This window comes from Amblyomma americanum, chromosome 1 (assembly GCF_052857255.1).
Source record: "Amblyomma americanum isolate KBUSLIRL-KWMA chromosome 1, ASM5285725v1, whole genome shotgun sequence".
Lineage (NCBI taxonomy): Eukaryota > Metazoa > Arthropoda > Arachnida > Ixodida > Ixodidae > Amblyomma > Amblyomma americanum.
In genome coordinates, this window is record NC_135497.1 from 224,630,075 (window position 1) to 224,650,483 (window position 20,409).

A 20,409-nucleotide genomic window follows, 5' to 3' on the forward strand; every position below is an offset into this window, starting at 1 on the left:
GGCGGCAAGTAGCACAGCGACCCTTTCTTTGCTTCTTTTCCCTGCTGTGCAGGGGTCACCTTTAAAGGTGATCGTCTTATCCGGGAGTGCTTTAAAGAAAAGTGCTGTTTCGTCGGCGTTAAATATATTCGGAGCGTCGTACGCAGCTAGGTGTTCACGAAGCCCGGTGATCCGCCACTCTTCGATCCTGTCTTCGTCCACGGATGCTCTTTCGCCACACACACTCTTAAAAGTCAGATTGTGACAGCTTCTGAAGCGAGCAAGCCAACCTTCAGAAGCTTTGAACTCTTCAAGGTTCATTTTTGTGGCGAACCTTTCAGCCTGGGCACAAATTAATGGCCCACTCACAGGAAGGTAGGCCTCACGTGCGTTTCTAATCCATCGCATTACGGCTTCTTCGAGTTCCGGGTGGGCCGCAGTCCGCAGTCGTTTCCTTTTGTCACCGTAGGCTTCACTGTCAAACGCCTCCATAATGCTGTTTTCATTCTTCACGTAAGTGGCCAAGGTGGTTCTTTTAACATCATACTTGACCATCACGTCAGAGCGTGAAACACCATCCTTCAGCACCTTCAATATTTCCACTTTCGTGGCTAGGTCCTTCGCCTGGTTGTACTTCAGCCGCTTTGCCGGTGTCACCATCGGAGCAGGACGTGATGGCGAGGCGCACAAGCACGGCGCGCTACGCACTCGAAAACAGCACAGTAAACACGCTGGCAAAGCACGCAATATCCAGAAAAGGCGTGTTAGGGTTCAATAACCGCGATCGTAGCAGCAAGAAACACGGGGCAACGACGACACACGCCAAAACGAGACTTGCTGAAGATAGGGTTAACACGACGACTGAGCACGACTGCAAGAGGCAACGAAGCACTAAGAAAGACACCGGGCGCTTCGGCCACTGCTAACCTTGCTTCCCTCGCCCTCTCTCGCACTGCTGATGACGATGACCGTACGAATGGCCTACGCTACATTCTTTTTTTCCAACTTTACAGTAGCGCCGCTCTTGGCGGGCCGTGGAACTAGGTCGAATTAACCGATGGGCGGTAAAATTTGTCCGAATTAACGAGAGTTTTGCCCCATAGACTCCTATATATAATTGTAGGGACCATGCGTGCAGGTCGAATTATCTGATTGTCCGAATTAACGGGGGTCGAATTAACGAGCTTTCACTGTATGGGCTTCTGTCAAAGGAGCTAGACACTTAATTTTGGTGATGTTTTCTTCTTTGCAGTGATGCGTAAGACATTACTATTCATGGATCACCACTTGGTATTCATCTGCGACTGCTTAATAGTTTATATTTGAATTTTTCTCTCATGCTGTTTCAGTTTCAACAGCTTTGTGACATCAAAGTTGCAATTAGGTCAAATGAGGCATGCAAAAACTACAATATAATCCCTTTTCTCTCCGTTCGTTGTCATTATAGCTATTGAGGCAGGCTGGCTTGAGCGTTGTAGTGAATTTAAACGATGAAGCAGCGGTTATATCTCAGTTTAATCATGCCTCACATGACATATACGAAGCTTTGACATCACGCCACCGTTTGGCTGTTGAAACTGAAACAGCATGAGAGAAATTCGATTATAAATTATTTAGTGGTTTTAGGCAAATACCAAGTGGTAATCCATATATACTAATGCCTTACGCATTATTACAAAGAAGAAAACATGCACCCAAAAATTAGGTGTCAATAATCCTTTAATTTTTAAGCGTGTGTATGCTGCATTGTATGTTACTTGTGTATGATGTGTGGTTATGCTCTTCAGAATAATGCATGGTACAAGCCTGTTCTCTTTAGCACTTATATTTTTGAAAGAAGAGGTTTGTGCAGAATGTCAATATTGCTTTTGTGAGGTGAGGAAATGTGAACCAGAATCAAAGTACTATATGGCTTTTTTCTGGCATAATTTTGTTCTCTCCCTCCAGTTGGTCTTCTTCAGAAACATCACATAATTTTATACCTTTCACGTTTTATGCTCTTATTAGGCCTAGAAAGCTTGTCGTTCAACTACCCATTTTACTTGTATTAGTAATTTCGCTTTTCTCTGCTCTTTTACAGGCACAAGTGTACAAGGATATGGCAAAAAAAATTATCGGGAAGTTGACTATCTGAGCATGTCTTTGTATACACTAGGCAGTGCTTTGAAAGTCACAGCCATATCTGTTAGGCCACAAGTACAAATATATTCCATATTTACATAGCTGTGAAAAGTATGTCATGTGGATTTTTAGAAAATAGCCAATGGATCGGTGTATATGCTTTTCAGCAAAGGTGAACCAGAATTTTTAATATTAATAATAATAATAATTGGTTTTGGGGGAAAGGAAATGGCGCAGTATCTGTCTCATATATCCTTGGACACCTGAACCGCTGCGCAGCGCCGTAAAGGAAGGAATGAAAGAAGAAAGGAAGGAAGAGGTGCCGTAGTGGAGGGCGCCGGAATAATTTCGACCACCTGGGGATCTTTAACGTGCATCTCTGACATCGCACAGCACACGGGCGCCTTAGCGTTTTTCCTCCATAAAAACGCATCCGCCGTGGTCGGGTTCGAACCCGGGAACTCCGAATCAGTAGTCGAGCGCCCTAACCACTGAGCCACCACGGCCAGAATTTTCAAAAATATACTTCTTGAACAATAGAAATGGCTTCTGCAGCATCGTAATACTCTTGTTAGCGGACATCGAAAAACAGAAGAATTATGTGAACTAGTCAGCTGGTTAACTTGTTTCTAGTGGTTAACTTTTGCACTACCGTATTTTCTAGTGTAAAAATTACACTTGTGTATAACAGTATAAGTCGCACTCTCTCCAAACGGCAGTTGTTCCAAAAAAAAGTACGCATAAGTCGCATCGGAGCATAAGGCGCACTTGTTTAGTTGGTAAGCGTTATAAAAATGCGCTTAGGATCCCTTCGTTAGAGAATGCAATGAAAATACACACTTGCGGCAGCTGTCGTGCGCAGATGATGCTCGAGCTCTGGTTACTGTGCCTTGTTCCTGCAGTTTGCCTTTTTTGTTGGCTTCATCAACCAGAGCACTCATGGCTTTGCGCCAGCCCCGGATAATTTTTTCGCTCAGGTCGAACTGTCTCGTTGCTGTCCAGTTCCTATTCACCAGTGCATATTCAATGGCGCGCAACTTCAATTTTGCATTGTCGCTCCTCCAACTCGCAGGTGGCTTCATGTTGAGCAGGAATAGTGCGCGATGCAAATGAAAGTGATGCCGACTGATCTGGCATCGAAATCGAAGCTTTTGAGAACATGGCTGGACTGGATCTACTGGAAGCAGTGGCGGCCGCCACAGTCAATCTGGTAGTGGTAGGCTTATGTGATTCTACTCTCTACATAACACATTAAAAATAACTAGTTTTTTTTTTTTTTTACACGCCCATTTTTTACATGCCAAAAGTTGAGCCTCAGTATAGTGAATACAGATATTACAAGTTATTGGCTGTATCAAACTCCTCCTAAACATTTTCAACAAACGTGTAATTTTTACTTTATATATCGAACGCAGTTGGCCACGAAACGAATATATTGGTGGGTTGCAGAAGTCTGGAAGCCAGTTTCTCTGCACAAGTGAACTCCTTCACCAGGGCTGCCGGACCGGTTTTGTGGGAATAAATTAGGTGCAGCACTGGAGAGTTCTACTGTGTGAGAAATGCCTCGCCTCCTTTACACTTCTGCATTGTGCTGCCGTCGTGATTAAGGTATTAAGCACAGTTCTCCCAAGCCACTACTTCGCGACGGGGGAGAAACACAGCCGTGCCAAGCTTTCAGTGACTCTGCAGCCAAGGCGAGGCAGGAAAATGAAAGAGATGGACCTTTGTCGCCGTGCCATGGGGAGTGGGTAATTGTCGTTTGGGAGTAGAGGCGCATGCAGGGCATAAGGCTTACAACTGCAATCTCCAGCACTGCACCCAACTTCAGCCCGCAAGAGTGAAGTGAAGTGTTCTTGCTTTGCAGAATAGCTGACTTCTGTATTTCTGCAACCCACCTATCGAACTGCCTAGCGCCAAGTGGTACCCGCACAGATGGCAGGCGGCCAGTACGCGTTTACGCCTCTCACACTGAGTCACGCACTCGTCGACAGCGCCTTGGAAGGAGTAGCATGGAGTGGTTATAGCCTTGCAGTCGCCATCCTGCGCTCATGGTGGCTGTCGCTGAGGTAGCTGTCGCTGTCGCTGAGGTAGGTCACTGACATACCTTTTTCCATGCCACATGGCTCTGATGAGGAGAAGACACTCTAGCTGGCGCCTGGTTTGCCATGATTGCATGCTGGTGATGCTGTGTGGGGAAAGCAACTTAACTAGTGTTCGTTTCTTTTTTGCATCCGCTGGAATCGCTATGAGTGCCTAAAAAACGGCACTAAAGCTACCGAAGAGGTATTCCCGTTTTTCTAGTCGGGATCGTCTGAGTTGCCGTCTCTTCACTGACTAAAATGTGCTACTCTTGTGTGCATATTTGACAAAATTTTATATTACCAATTTCGGCTATATGAAACTATATTTTACAGTTTTTTACTTGTTCGCTATAACGAGGTTTGACTGTAGTTGCTGGGCATTGCAGAAGGTGACGCGTTGTGGCACGTGATCTTTCAACTTATTTAAGTGACACACCGTTGTATAAGAAGCACCAACAAAAAATTCATGAAAAAAAAGGTGACTTATATACTGGAAAATACGGTATTACAGTTAGGCGCCTGCTTGTAATGAAAGGTGTGTATATAGTAGGATACTGCTTAAAAAAAAGCTGTTGGTATCAATGGGCATCCTGTATTACTCTGCTGAACATTCGCAACAGTTAAAGAAATTGGCCTTTTTATCTTTGGCTATGTCAAACAAGTCAGAGTCACCGAAATTCTTGTGCTTATTGACGTGCAGTTAGCTTCTTGGTTTGGTAACAAGAAAAAGGCTTTAATAACGAACTACTTTTTTTTTTGCCATGGAAGAATTCTTTGTGGTTTTCCCAAAAGGAAGAAGCTTTCTCCGACAGGAAGAGCAAATCTGTAACGTTTCCAATTTCAGTAAATAGTGTCCTGCGGTGAAGGAATAATGTATATATAGGCCACTATGTTTTTCCACCTTTTCAGAGGTCGGGGAATTTTGGCTGAACTTATCAAAGAAAACATGTAAAAGTCAAGGAACTTGAAAAGAATAGCTTGCTGGACACCCTGTCCTGAATGTGGGCAGAACTTCACTGCAGGCTTACACTGGCTGTTAGTAACGCCATATCACTTTTTAAAATTTCGAAAATGCGATTACCTTCAGAGCTGTATCTCGGCAAATTTTGGCCATTGCACGCCCTTTTTAACATCGTTGCAAAGGCACAGATACACAGAGCAATCAAACCGATTGTTGTGCGGGGAGCGTTGGAGAGGAGGATTGTGGTACTGTGAGAAAATCTCAAGTGACTCGTGGGATGCATGTGTCATGTCACCTTCTCTGTCCTGTGTTCACAGCAGTAGCAGCGGTGCTTCCTGCTGCTGGCTACACCAGCCTACATGGGTGATGATATGCTTGGGTATTGGGACCGAGGTCTTCACTGCATGACGATGAACTCTGCAGATGACGGAGGGAAGCCTTCAGGAGGGTTGGTAAACTTGAAGGTTTATTTACATATTTACAAGAGAAGCAGGGAGACCAAAAGTCGGAGATGAAGTGCCGTGAAACCAGCCAAATCGCGGCTTAAATACAGTGGATATTCCCTAGGCACCTAGCTAGGGAAACCGGTGGCTGATCAAGCGTCCAATGGGCAGACACACTCTTCATAGTCTCTTCCCTAACCCCGTGACTGCTCCGCCCCCACAAACACGTGCACAGGCGATAAGGAATCCTGGCGCCTTGAGGTCCTGGAATGCTGTTTCCGACCGGTTGACCAGGTGCATAAGGTCGTTGGCTTAGCAGGCGGTGATCCCCTCCATGGGAAAGAGGCGTCCTGGAATGTGGTTTCCGACGGGTTGATCATGTGCATAAGGTCGTTGGCTTTGTAGGCGGTGATCCCCTCCGTGGAAAGATGCGTCCTGACGGCCCCGGGCATTCCAGAGGGTAAGATGAATCAGCCGTGTCCGTCCCCGCTTTGTCTGGCCGCGCAAGTGCAAGCGAGCGAGGCGGGTCCGGCGCCTTTGTTCGGGTCTTTCTGCCGGTCCACGTGAGGGCGCAGATCGGGAGAAAATGCCGCATTCCATACTCTGGACGAAGGGATGAGAGGCCTTTCGTCACAGCTCACCGTCTCCAGGAGCCGTTCCTAATCCTCTTCTCAGGATGACAGCACCTTTGGGCTCGTCTGTTCCCGCTGTCGGGGCCTCCGATCATAACAGTGATAAGGTCACGGGACATGTGTGCCACGGAGTGACATGTAGTGGTGAGCGTTGCTTTGTGTGCACTTTTCAAAAAGGCTGCACCGTGGCCAAGATTTGGTGTTGCTCAGCTTCGGCGGTGTAATCATGTTTGATTTCAAAGCTCTAAAAAATGGTATGACTATTGCTAACAGTCAGCTTCACACCCCAGTGCAACCAGGTGCCTAACTGCAATAGTTCGCATTTAAACATTGTAAATTAGTTACCCAGCTTACTAGTTAACATGATTCACCTGCTTTCTGATTTCTACCAATGCTGGTATTAATGTCGCAGAAATCATTTATTTAGCTCAAAAGCCTGTTTTAAAAAATTCGGGGTCACCTTTGCTGGAAAAGCCTGTAATTTTTTTCACCTTATTGTTTTGCCGAGTACAAGGGTAATCATCATAAAATCACCACATAGCTGAGTGCTAAAATTAAGAGGCCTTTTTGCAGGTTTCATTCTCTTCACTGTGCATTTAGGTGTTTTCTTTGGTTATGCTGGAGGTGAACATGTTGGTATATGTGCTCATTATGAGGATTTTTTAGTGCGGTTTAGTTTCGATGGTTGCATATGCTGTGCAGTATGAACATCCAACGAAAAGTTTGTAGGACATTAGAGAATTATGTTCTAACATTAGGTAATAAAGGCACGCTTGTGCTAGTCGTGTTATAACATAATGTTAGCCTGCCTAAAAGTAAAATATAAATAGAGAGCATGACTTATTTACTTATTTTCTATACACTATGTGAACTTAGTTCTAAACAAGCAGTATATACACATATAAATACATCTACATTTTATATACATATGTAGGACAACAGTAGGCATATGATGCTGAAGATAATAGTAGGTGCTAGAATACTGCCTTTTGTTGTAGTGAACTCAATGCTTCCTTGTAGGTTTTTCAAACATACATGAAAAATTGTAGAAACAGCTCATAGAATAAATTGTGCTGTGTCTTGTATCAAGTTCCTTTATTAGTTCTGTTACAGATTTGAGCCTGGGTATTACAGAAGCTCTGCCAGTGCCATTGAGGAGAATTTTTTTTTCAGCTGTCTTGCTGCTATTTTTTTTAAAAGCTTTTGTGAGTTGTCCAAAAATTAACTTGTCGGTGTACCTTTCTTAATCTTCTTGAACTCTGCCTTAGGGACGTCAGACATTTCGAGCTTGATGTATGACGCACTTATTCAACAAGATCCACAGGATGAAACGGCTCTAGTGTTGTTTTTTTTACTGAGCAGCATGCTGGAGATAATCTGAAAAAAGTAATGAATTGCATCTTGTGCTGTAATAACTACTTCTTTGCACTTGTGAGAAAGGATCCCGATTGATTTGCATTTCCTGTTGGAAAAAAGGCCTATATTTTGCGTCTGTGATAAAGGACTCTGATGTTTCAATTTCTGGATTGGAGAACAGAGCTCATGTATAGTGCATTCTTGCAGCAGAGTTTTTAGCTAGCATATGTCTGAGCCGTTGTTTCATTGATTGTGCCTTAGTGTTAGGTCCCTTGATTGTAGACTGTTTTGGTGAATGAAATTGAGGTGGTAATTGCTCACTTTTTGTCACTGTTAAATTCCTGGCACTGCAGTGCAAAGTTGAAATTTATTAAATTGTAAATGCTTGTGCTGAAATGCTCGTACATGTTGCTTTGTATATTTTAGGTTGTGTGGTGTTTTAGTGTTACTCAAGCAATGTGGTGGCCTTTTAATGTATGTTAACGTCCAAGAATTTCCCTTATTAAGAAACATCTCCTCAGTCCTGCATGCTGCACAATCTGAGGATTGTTTCCTCTTCCTCTTCTCTGTTTATATAATTTATTTGGAAAAAATTTAAATATATTTTGCACTTGTGTTGTCAATCTAGGATGTTTGGTGCATTTTAGAACATTTCTTTCACCCCTGCAGTGGATCTTGCGTGGCCATATGGCAGTTTGTTTTAGCATGTTTGCTTCAAGGATGCTGATGGATGGTGCAATAAAGTAATTAGTTTTAAGTGTTTCTTTATGGATAGTTCCCTGAGGATGTTTATTCCTTCTTGCATTGCATATTTTTGTTCTCCTGTAAAGTTATCTTTTCTGCAGTATAGTGCCTAGTGTGGTGGTGATAGGCTTACAGGAAGGATGGGAACCGTCCGCTTCCGCTTTGCTATAACAAAGTGCATTTCGAATTTTGCTGCTAGTAGCCAAGAGCCTCTAACCCTGTGATTTGCAGCAATGTAGCCATGCATTATTTTCTAGAGTGTTCACAATGCACTCGGGTGGTCGGCATTTACGAGCTGCCTAATGCTCAGAACAGGGTCCTATTGGACATGGGCATAGATCATGCATGGCTTACCTTGCATATGCTTCTAAAACTGTATATTAGACTCAGGAGGCAGCGAAAAATATACCACCAATGCTCGCTGGAGTGCACTGCTCTAGGTAAGTGTGTGTAGCAATGTACTGTCCTGAGCAAAAGTAAAATGTTGTAAACCACGTGCCGTTGTGCAACTCGAGGCGCTTTTCACCGTTTTTGCCAAGCATAAACGCTACGGATCGGAACAAACAGACTGACATGTCTCTAGATGAATAGTCCCCCCGACCTTCGCTTGTTTCGAAAGCGGGCTCTACTGTAAAATGACGCAGCGATGAAGTATAAGCAAAGCTCTAGTGATACACACACCACTTTTTCTTCCCACAGCACCATCCCCTTCGAACTTTGCACAGAGTGCAAATGAAACCGTGCAATGACAGGTTCGCTGTTTATTGGCATTGTCTGGACAATGTGTACGAGGCAAATTTCGGCTGCTGCTGTCATCACTTTCTCACGTGACAGTTTCACAAAACGAAACTGCGAGAGTGGCTTGGAAATGCTTGGAGAATGCGTTATCACAATGTTGAGAGAGGACTTGTGATTGTTTCGTCCACACACCCCCTTGCCGGAAACATGAGTTATCATCCAAACTTTATGAAGACAGTTTGTCGCTTCTATGCCAGAGCTTCTGTTCAGTTCCTTTCTGGTTGAGAGACACCATTTTTTTTTTTCTGAAGGATTGCGTATTCCGCACATAAATGGCGCAGTTAACCCTAAACCGTGTAGATGAATAGTGAGGTTGTGCGGTTCCCAGCAGCGGTGGTGGCGAAGCTTTAGGGCTCCGTAGCGTTTCTGTGGCTTGATTTGTGTGTCGCTTACTCTTGTTAGTAGGCATGTTTGCCATGGTAGCATGTGATACCAGTGATTCAGATTTCACCTGTAGACCGGGCAAAGCAACTATATTCCGTTGTAACTAGCTGTAATCCTATCTTACCTTTTTTGCTTCACATCTAGGTTATAGAAAGTTGAAATTAGTCCACAAATATTTTTCACAGATGTGTTTGGGCTATCGTAGGGCTGATTATGGGGCCCTCAGGTTTGGCCCAATGTCAGCAAGCGGCAATTGTCTCATGTAAGGCCAATGTCTCAATCCCTAGTCATGGCCCAATCTGTTTGGCCGGTCGAGCTCGGGTCTAGGACGGCGTGGCTGGCTGCCAGATATGGGCCTGCATTGGGTCGTGCCAAGTTTTTTCCCTCTTGGATATGGGGTTCAACGTCTGCCTGGGAGCTATATAAAAGGCGCCGTAGTGGAGGGCTCTGGATTAATTTCGACCACCTGCAGTCCTTTGATGTACATAGCACAGAACACGGCCGTTTTTGCATCTCGCCTCTATCGAAATGTGGCCGCCGCTGCCAAGATTCGATCCCATGACCTTGGGATCAACAGCCGAACGCCAAAGTCACTGAATCCTCGGCAGGTTCATCAGGAAATCGATTCTGTCTTCGTGTGCAGAACTTAAAACCAGTGAGCAAGCCAGCAGAAGTAGCAGCCTATTGCGTTTATGTGAATTTACAGCGTAGACGCTGACGCACATTCAAGGAGCATCCACAGCTCGGGCGGTGGGTTTCACAAAAGCATTGTGCACACCACCACAGCTGCGTCACATGAAGAGCTGCCAGCGCAACTACATCGATGTCCTCTGCGAGAGCCTGTCTTCGATCGGGACTCGCCGCTTCATATCCGCTCCCGGCCGTCAACGAAGGCACTTGTTGCAGGATGAGGGTCACTGGAAGGGAAGCAACAGTTCAGCTCGCAGGAGCACGGAGAACGACCTTATCGCCAGTTTACAGTGCATGATGCAGCTCCGCGAAACGTCATGTCCTACTCCTCATTGTCGGGCTGCGGCAGGCCTTCGCCTTCTGGACATTTCCTCGGCGGTGGCGGATGCGGGTACAGGATCTCGGTCACTGGCATGCCTTCTCAGCTTCCCTGCAGGTGCGTTTGGTGCGAGGGTTGGTTGGTCTTACGTTGGGCACATCACAACACCGATACGCTAAAGGAAGGGTGCCACCGCAAATGATGCCAGCGTGCGGTTCATTATTTCCTTCACGCTTCGTGACAACTATTTTGTTGAGACAAAGCCGTATCGAATTTGTGTCACATACGTGCTGTCTGCTACGCTGATGACCATATATTGTTGCACCTGTGGGTGTCACCCCTCCTTCCTCGTCCACAGGAGCCGCGATTTGACCGGTGGACGCTTGCCTTCGTTTTCGCCAAGAAAGTACGACTGAGCACCTGCTAATCCTTGGGCCAATATGGGGGAAGCTACGTATCTCTTGCTTCGATCCTGCTGTAGAAACGTAGATACAAATATATAAATGCCCTTTTTGTTTCAGCAACATACTCTTTTATTGTTACCAAAAGAAAACTCAGTTTGCTCAACAAACTGTAAAATATACATTGATGTGGTCTGCTGGATTGTACAGCGAGGTGGACTTTACGTAACTCACATGTATCAATAATTAGATGATAGTTAACATAAATTATAACTGATAAACTTTTTAATCTAATTTATCTTAGAGGACAAGGATATATTGTGAAACTTATGGCCACCAACATCGAAGGTGAGCCCTGTGTTACTTAATCGGCAATGGTTCAAAGTATCGAACGTTAAAAATGTGCATTTCCAAAAGCTTGTCGGGTTGGTTTTTCCGCATTACATAACTATAGAATGGGGTCGCTACGTGTGGTATCGTAGCCAAAATGAAGTTAATTTCTTCTCCATCATCAAATACATCAACGGTGCCTGTATTTGAAGCATAATTAAGAAGTGCGAGTAATGCCATTTTATAAATATGCAATGTGTGAAAGCCATCTCAACGAGCTTTAAAATGCGTATTTTTGACATTCGATATTTCACAACTTATTGCCGATTAAGGAAATTTAGAAAAGCTCATATTCGATGTCGACGGCCATCAATTTTGCAATATATCCTTGCCCTATGAAGTAAAAATTAGCGAATTTAAGTTAATTGTGTAGTTATTGATCCATATGAGGTGCATATATGATGTCCACTTTGCTCTACAACCCAGGTGAACAGAGCGCACCGACGTACGTCTCATAGTTTTTAAAATAAAAATTTGTAAATATAAAAAATCACCCTGTAGATCTTTTATTGCGCGCGTTGGGCGCGCGCGCCAGGAGGACTAATTCAATGCGAATGTAATGTGTGTTTGCTAGGACCACAGATATGTGCGTGGTTCATTTTTTAGTTTAAGTTAAGAGCGTGATATAAATTCCTTCAAAAATGTCAGGCAGGGTACAGGATGTATTGTATACAGCCAGCGGCGGACGCACGTACCAAGAAAGTACCGTGTTTACTCACGTAAGAGCCACCCTCGTGTAGGACCTGCACAAAACATTGAAAGAAGTATTCGAAAAACACCCCACCTTCCGAAACCTCTACCTTCAGTTATTGAGCACCAACGGATCGGCTTCAGCATTCTACGGCTTGCCCAAAGTCCACAAACCGGGGATCCCTTTGCGCCCGATTGTCGACTTCCGGTGTTCCCCTCTTCGCACGTCAGAATAACTTTACAAACTAATATCCCCAATCGCGGGAAAAACAGCGACCCATATCCGTCATTCCAGTCACTTCATCGAACTGGTGTCCCAAGCCACCCTTCGTCATTTAAAGTCCGTAGAACCTGACATTCAGTTCACGCTAGAGGTGGAACAAGAAACCTCCCTGCCGTTTTTGGACGTCCTCGTGTCCCGAAACGACAATACCCTTCAATTCTCCGTATACCGCCAACCAGCCCACTCAGGCCGGTATCTCCAGTTCTCTTCGAACCACCCGACAGCCCATAAAGCATCAGTGGTGAAGACGCTGTTCAGAAGAGTTGAGACACACTGCAGCACAGAACTTGACAGAAAAAAAAGAACAACGCACGATATTGCAAGAACTCGTCATGAACGGCTACCCAAAAGACTTTATTCAAAAAAAAAAAAACCATTCGACGTCAAAAACACAACATTCGTCAAGAAAACATTCGTCAAGAAGGTGTCAGCGAAACCATCGCCCGAATCCTGAAAAAAATCGGGTCTCCAGGTTGCGCACAAGCCCACAAACACTGTTGCGCTTTGCCTACCTGTTCCCAAAGACCGGCCGCCGAGAGAAAGAGCCCAAGGCATTGTCTACCAAATTCAATGCGCCGACTGCGACGCAAGCTACATCGGCGAAACCAAAAATTTCAAAGAAAGAATTCGGCAACATAAGAACGACGTCCGCAAATTCGCAAGAGAGCGCAATCCAGTAGCCGAACATTCCGAGGACTCTGACCATAGAATCAACTTTGAAGAAACCCGCATCCTCGGAACCGAAACAAATTACCACAAGAGGCTCCTTCTGGAATCCTGGCATATCCAAACCACCCCGAACAATATCAACCGCACAAAAGGAAACCTGCCCCCAGTATATGTCCAGGGACTTCGCTCTTCAACGCAACGAAAAAAAGTCGCCATTCAGCACCTCCCTGCAGTGCGCCAGCGTGACCCTCCCCCGCGCCTTTCGCGACACAACTGTCGTTCTTTTCACCCCCCCCCCCCCCCTTCTCTTCCATACTTAAAAGACGCTATAGTAGGATACAACTTTAAAAAAAAACAGCAGTTGTTACACTGGGCCACGGTCCGCGGCGTACTGTATTACTCCGCTAGCCAGTCACAAAAGTGAACGAAATCAGCTTTTTAATATATGACTTTATTAAACAAGCCAGGTATCAAAATTCTACGGCTTATAACTTTTTTCTCATGGTTAGCTTCTTGTGTAGGTGACAAGAGAAGTTTTAACAACGGCCTACATTTTTTTTTTGTCGTGGAGGAATTCTGTGCGCTGGTCCTGAATGTGGGCGGAGCTTCACTGCAGACTTAAGTTGTATCCGACTATACCTACTGCCCTCAGTCACCCCTGATGAATGAGCCGAGTCGGCTTCGAAACGTTGGGTTAAAGTTAAAATTTTGTTTGGAGATGTGCAGTTTATTATAAGTCTTCAAACTCAACCAGACAGGCAAATCTGTCAAAATGTTTAGTTTTCAATGACGTAGCAAGCGCGAATGCTGACGCAACAAGTGCGAATACTGGCGTAACGAGCGCGGATTTGGGCGAAAACCCAGCACCGCAGGTCGCCGCTAGGCGCGGAAGCGGGAGTTTTAAAAATTGTATTGTAAATGATCGGCTCGCTTTCGTGGACAACCTCAAACACCCTTTTCAGGGACTCTTAAAAGGTGCTCTGAAAGGGACTGTCAGTAAAGTTGCAGTATGCCCGGAATGTTAAAGGACAACGCTTCACCAATATCGTCCACGAAGGATTTTTTAAATGCGTTTGTTAGAAGGTGAGCAATCTGCAGTCAAAACTTGAATTTCATCGTTTTCACACCTTTTTCCTTTCCTCTCGTCACTTTTTGCACGTTCAAATGTTGGCGCTGCTCCGCTGGCTGCTCCCACTCGGCCTTACCGCTGGATGTCGACGCGCGCGGGAATTCCACGGCGGGAGGGACTTCTTGATAGAGTTACTATATAGGCTTTGTAGCACCTCTACTTCCTGACCCACCGGAGCGACGCGGCTGACTGGCTGCGGCCATGGTAGCTACGCCACACTGAAAGAATCCAACAAAAGCCATTTCTTAGCCGACATGCGCAAACGAGCGACACGGAGACGAGCGAGAGTTTCAAAAAGTCGCCGGAAAGGGCTCGCAAACTTTCACGCGCGATTGTGGGCTCTGCTGCGTGTGTAGAGAGGGCTTTAAACAAAACGTGGTGAATGAGCGAGTTTATGTACTCTCCCCAGAAGGTGTTTCAGGGCCCCTTCATTGACCAAAAGGTGTTTAAAGGTGAACACGAGGGTTCTCCTTACGTTACTGAGAATCGGAGCTCAGGGGAGACTTAAGTGCAGCGTTACACGCCTGTAAAGCATACACAGAGTGTGGCCTGAAAACTTTTGACCAAGGGTATACATTTCGCTCTCACCTTTTTTCTGTTAGCGCGCCTACAAGCACCGAACGTTTCTACGTAAAAAAAAAATTGTTCTGCACTTCGCCTAAGATGTGGACACTACAGCGAAGGGTTAAGCAGACGCGGCTATATTCAGCGTAATTAATCGCAATCGAGAATCCAGACGCTGAAATTACGCGACATTCGCTGTAAAATTATAAGCACAACCAGAGCCCTTTGTATCGAAGCACTGACGATATTTTTTACTTACAGTTGCCCCCGAGTATTCGTGTGAGCATTATAAGTGCACATCGCTATTTGTTCTATGTAAACCGCGCTGGTAACGATATTCTCAAAATTCGTTTAGTTCAGTGCAGCGGGTAGAAAGCTTGAAAGAGCAACACCACCCAAATAGGCTGCCTCCATCATATAACTCTGCACTTCTGTCCATATGAAAGGTGCATGCATTACGCGCAGTTAATGCAGCTTGAAGAACTAGCCTGTCTTATATAAATAGTTTCCCGGACACTGATTTTCACAAGTGGAATGAAAGTATGAGCCAGCTTGAGGAGCGCAAGTTTGTTAAGGTAAGCACAGACGAGAGACTGGCTGATTAGGCGGATAGCTTTTCTTACGTCTGATTAAGTTTTCGTGCGTATTGTCGCACTTTTTTTAGATTCATTTATAATGAGACACTATTTTGATCCTGATTGCGTCACATTTGGGGACTGTGCATGAATGACAGCGTACAAGAAGTTGACTGGAGCGCGCAGATATTTTTTAGTATAGGCTTCAGTAATCGTGCTTGCAATACAACGTGGTACAGAAACAAAGGGTGAAGTACGGAAGAGAACGTAGGAGGTCACCACGTTTTCACGGTAATTATTCTCGTTTTGCTCAACCGCACAGACCTTATTCTGTAAGCTAGTGTACGTAAATGCTAAAACAGATAACATATGCATAGTGCGGGAAACTTAAAGAGGCTTCATGGGCGGGACGTCAATGGTGTTCTCTCTACTGTACATTCCTTAAGACTTGGCGATTATTTTCTCAAGACGTATACAGCTTAGACAACCCTGTGGATAGGTACTGCTTTTCCTTGGAGTACATTTCTTTATAATCGTTGAGACAGTAATGAGCATTTCTGGTAATGGGGGCCCAGCATGGATGACTAAACTGAACGCGAGCAGCGAATGTCTCGTGACCTTTCGCAATTGGAATTTCGAATGGTTCGTTCAAGACGTCTTAAAGGCACAAGAAATTGAATGCACATAGCTCGGACGACGACTGAACCGTAATCCGTGCACGAACATATTCATTTTTTCCTGTTCAGTTTCGCCTTCACTGCGTCAAGAAACGTTCCGCTCGTGGAGCCCACAAACTGGAAGCGTGTAGGCTTACAGAAACCTGGCGCCCAACGACTGGTTGCACTGCATCGACAGCGGCGTCTTCAGGTAGACGCGGTCGAGCAGGTGCACGTCGTGTTGCGTCCATGGGATCGACTTGTAGTTATCGCTGATGCCCTTCTGGTCGCTCGGGGTGCATCATGGTAGCTGCAAGGAGCGGGCAGTGCACGAGGCGCGAACGTCAAAAAAAAAATAGGCACTTCACTCGTATCGGAAAGCGGTTTTAAGAAAGGAAAACGAACGCATGTTAACGCTGCACTCGGGCTATGTCGCACGCAGTAGTGGAGCTTCCCAGATCGTAGCTTCGACCCCCTGGGGTTCTTCAACGTGTCTCGAAATATCAGTAGAGGGCCGTTTTTACCGTAGGGGTGGCCTAGTGATTTGAGCATCCGCCTCGCATGCTAAATCATAAAGTTGAATGGCGCAAGGGAACGAACACAGGAAGACACAGAGACAGAAAGAGCGCCTACAGACAGAGAGGCGCTCTTTCTGTCTCTGTGTCTTCCTGTGTTCGTTCCCTTGCGCCATTCAACTTTATGATGAACCAACTAGCCCAACAGCAAGTACTTCTGCCTAGCATGCGGGAGGTGCGGTGTTCAATCCCCTGTGCCGCCGGCTGCCCACCGGAAATAAGAAGGGTACTCCCCTGGCTTTGCGTTCGGTTTATATGGGGTGAAATGCTCGGAAAATGGGTCTATGACCACACCTTGAGTAGTTGAAAGCACCTTGCGTCATGACGCCCTTTGCCCACAGCTGCCCTTGGGCCATACAAATCAATTACGATAACCAGCAGACGGGCGAATTTGCATTTATATTCCACCGAAATGTGGCCTTCGCGGATGTAGTGCGTAGGAAATTAGCCACGACCTCAATGGCGGCAAAAGTTTTGTCGCCTTGGCGGATGTCGTGGCCGTGCAGCGTAACTTGGGTTCGAAAAGTCTACGGAGTTGCTTCGACCAGGGCGAAAAAGCGAAGGGGAAGCTGTGTAGGGGAACTCGCATGAAATACATCTTGGCTACAGGTGCAGGCGTGATGCGCGCGCTACAAACAAACCGCCGAATGCGTCGTACCATAGTGGGTTCAGGAAGGACACAATCGAAGCAAAAAGTCGATGTACAAAGCAAAGGAAACTTGCACCATGAATACGAAGTCATCCTTAGATGCCTAAAATTGGCGCTTAGATTTGTTTAACAGGCACCTCATTTGTCAGAAGAAATGACATGTTAGTGCCCGGCATGGGGATGTGATAAGATAAAGGAACGGAGACCTGAACGCACAGGTTCATGTACTTGAAGAATGCCTGCAGAAAGCCGGTGTCTATGGAGCTCTTGCAGACTTCCAAGTTTGCCTTCGGAAAGTAGTGGGTGTATGAGACGCACATCTCTTCGCGGATGCCGAAACCACCCTGCGAAATTCGAAATAAGAGCCAGTCAGATATAGACGGATCACTTAAAAACAAACTAAAGGATTGCATTGGCAACGTTGACTGCAAGCATTGAAGTTACCGTTGCTGGTTGGATGCCAAACACACTGGACTTTGAGCTCTACTCTCTCTAATTACTCAACAAAAGTTATTGCTCTTTATGGTCCTGTCAAAAGCCATCCCCCGGAATAATCTTAGCATAAAAATTTGCATTATGAGAGCACTCTGAATTTTGTGGGGGAGTCCGAAGCGCAGTCTGATTAAAAAAACATTCACGCCAGATTCCCCCCCCCTACCTTTTTTTTAAAGCGAAAGCTTTACTGGCCGCGAACTTGCGATTTCGCCGTGGTGGTACTCCGAGGAGACACATGACGTCACAACGCACGCCTCGCCGTGGATATTTCTCTCTCTCTCTCTCTCGCTCCCTAGTCTCTACTGCGCATGCGCCACTAGTAGCACCGAGCCACAGGTGTTCCGCTGCTGCGCAGCGACGCGCCTTTCCTCAAAATCCGACTTTCAAGTTTCAGTTTTTTCTTTCTTCTTTCCCTCCCTCCTTTATCCCTTCCTTCACGGCGTGGTTCGGGTGTCCACCGAGATATGTGAGACGGTTACTGTGCCATGTCCTTTCCTCAAAAACCAAACAAAACAAGTGAGCCGACGGCGTTCATAGAGTTCATTGGCGTTGACAACTTTGCAAAGGCCGTTCATTTTCACGAAGGGAAAGGCGCACAACCGGCTCCGTGGGTCAGTGGAAATAATAATAATAAAATTAATTGGTTTTTAAGGAAAGGAAATGCCGCAGTATCTGTCTCATATATCGTTGGACACCGGAACCGCGCCGTAAGGGAAGGTATAAAGGAGTGAGTGAAAGAAGAAAGGTAGAGGTGCCGTAGTGGAGGACTCCGGAGTAATTTCGACCACCTAGGGACCTTTAACGTGCACTGACATCGCACAGCACATGGGCGCCTTAGCGTTTTGCCTCCATAAAAACGCAGCCGCCGTGGTCGGGTTCGAACCGGGGAACTCCGGATCAGTAGCCGAGCGCCTAACCACTGAGCCACCGCGGCGGGCCAGTGGAATGGAAACCTCAATCCCGCTTTCGTGTACGTGGCGTTGGTGTCCAACTGCAAAAGCCTGCTTTGATTGCGTTCTTCACACTGGATAGGCAGGGCGCCCTCCCTGCCACCCTGGGAGTTGGCATGCAGTTAATGGTTGATCACGAGAGATTGATCACCAAATGAACGCTGCGGCTATTGCTGCAGTGCCCCATGTCAGCCACAACGCTGTCAGCGCTAATGCAAATCAGGCCACATCACTCTCTAACCACCGCCACATGTATCAAAGCAGGAATGAGGCATCCGCATATCCAGGGAGCCAGTTATGCGCCCTTCCTTTCCTCAAAGCCATCGCCGTCTAGAACATTGTCAACGCCAACGCCAACGCCAATGAACACAGTGAACGCCGATATCTTTCGCTTTGTATATCCTGGATTAGCTGAGCTAATCCACATTAATTTTTTTCTTGACGTTCCATATTTGTTCTGAGCAATTTATAAGCATTGCTGTTTAGTAAAAGACAGCAAAATAATAGGTGGTAGTACACAATTTTTTTTATTCTTCGTCGAAAATTTTAGTGTGAAATGCGCTATTTTTTATATTTGTAGAAAATGTAGGCTTATTTTCTGGCCATCAGAAAAAAAACTTCTAGACTTTCTGGGACCTGCACTTTTTATTGAAATAGTTTACATTAAAGCATAGCATCATAAAAAGTTTCCGAAAAGAATCTTTGCTGAAAAGAATTGGTGAAAAAACTATGTTTTTTGCTATTCGGCCGTAAATTTCATACTGTGTCGTTTCAATTAAAAATACAAAACATGGCGCATTTGATAGCCAATGGTGGTCGCATCTTGCTCGGAGATTTTTAACGGAGTGTTTTTTGTTACAGGCGAGAAAAAATTCTGAAGTTGAGCGTCCGCACCGCCAGTAATTGCTTTGGCGTACTGCTACTTCCCTGCACATCCACATCAAGTCGACGACGCTGCTAAAAATCTCAGTCCGTCGTGTACTCGAGCCTCCAGGCGATCATGCTTCCCCTTTCACAGCGTAGCCGCGGTGGAAGCGCTTCTCGCAAGTTTCTCTCTCTCTGTGTGTGCGCGCGCGCGTGTGTGCGTGTGTGTGGGGGGGGGGGGTGCGTGCGTGCGTGCGTGTGTTACTCCATCTGTGGTGAGTGGGCAGGACGTCGTGTCGGGCTTCTGGCGCAGCCCATGTGACTGCATCAAGAGTCCAGGCTTTCGCCATCACTACACTTTTCCTTCGGCTGTGCCCTTCCAGCTCTCTCGCCCGCAGTTGACACTTTTTGCCGAGCTCCTGAGTTTTGTAACCGTAGTTATTCGACCTCTAAACAAGATATAGTACTTTCGGTATACCCCAAATTTAGGATCAGACATATTGCCCTACCAGTGGTGCATAAGCACAGCCTGTGGTCAGAATTGTTGTTTAGTACTGTTGTTGTTGTTAGTGGCTATTTATTAGGAAAAAATCACGATGGAAGGAAAAGATGTTGCTAGCCGCGGCATCTGCCATCGAAACCTGAAGCACCTGAGCTGCGGCTAGCCGGAATAAGGGACAGGGAGAAGGAAAGATAGGGGGAGCGATAGTAAGAAAGGATAGGGGTAGAGGGTAATATGCACTATGAACAAATACAGAATATGGATGTTATAGTAAACGTGTTGATGAAATTTTTTTGTGCCACGAATTAAGGTCTAGCTTTCATACTTAAGTGGCCACAGTAATTATATGCAATGCAATGCATTGAATAGCATGCATGAATTTTATACCCAGAGTTACTGCTCTGCCTCAAGAAAAGAGACTAAGCAAAGAGAACTGTCGCCGCGTGCTCCCTTGTCAGTGCTTCGCACCACGCTCTCATTGAAGGGGATGCGGAACATGCACTGCAGTG

At 45.8% G+C, this 20,409-nt stretch overlaps 1 protein-coding gene and 1 pseudogene across 3 annotated transcripts in view; one reads left to right on the plus strand and one right to left on the minus strand.

Moving 5' to 3' along the window:
* The window catches only part of Nubpl (NUBP iron-sulfur cluster assembly factor, mitochondrial), a 31,949-nt gene extending 23,610 nt beyond the window's left edge, over nucleotides 1-8,339 (plus strand). For both annotated transcript variants that reach the window (XM_077648566.1, XM_077648567.1), the window contains exon 10: nucleotides 2,060-8,339. In XM_077648566.1, the coding sequence (XP_077504692.1) occupies nucleotides 2,060-2,113 (54 nt within the window). In that variant the 3' untranslated portion in view covers nucleotides 2,114-8,339. The remainder of the gene's footprint in view (nucleotides 1-2,059) is intronic.
* Nucleotides 8,340-8,521: 182 nt separating this feature from the next.
* The window catches only part of LOC144115894 (dopamine beta-hydroxylase-like), a 71,249-nt pseudogene continuing 59,361 nt past the window's right edge, over nucleotides 8,522-20,409 (minus strand). The window contains exons 6-8 of the transcript XR_013311601.1: nucleotides 17,306-17,433; nucleotides 16,005-16,175; nucleotides 8,522-10,619 (exon numbers count right to left, since the gene is read on the minus strand). The product of XR_013311601.1 is annotated as a dopamine beta-hydroxylase-like (transcript). The remainder of the gene's footprint in view (nucleotides 10,620-16,004; nucleotides 16,176-17,305; nucleotides 17,434-20,409) is intronic.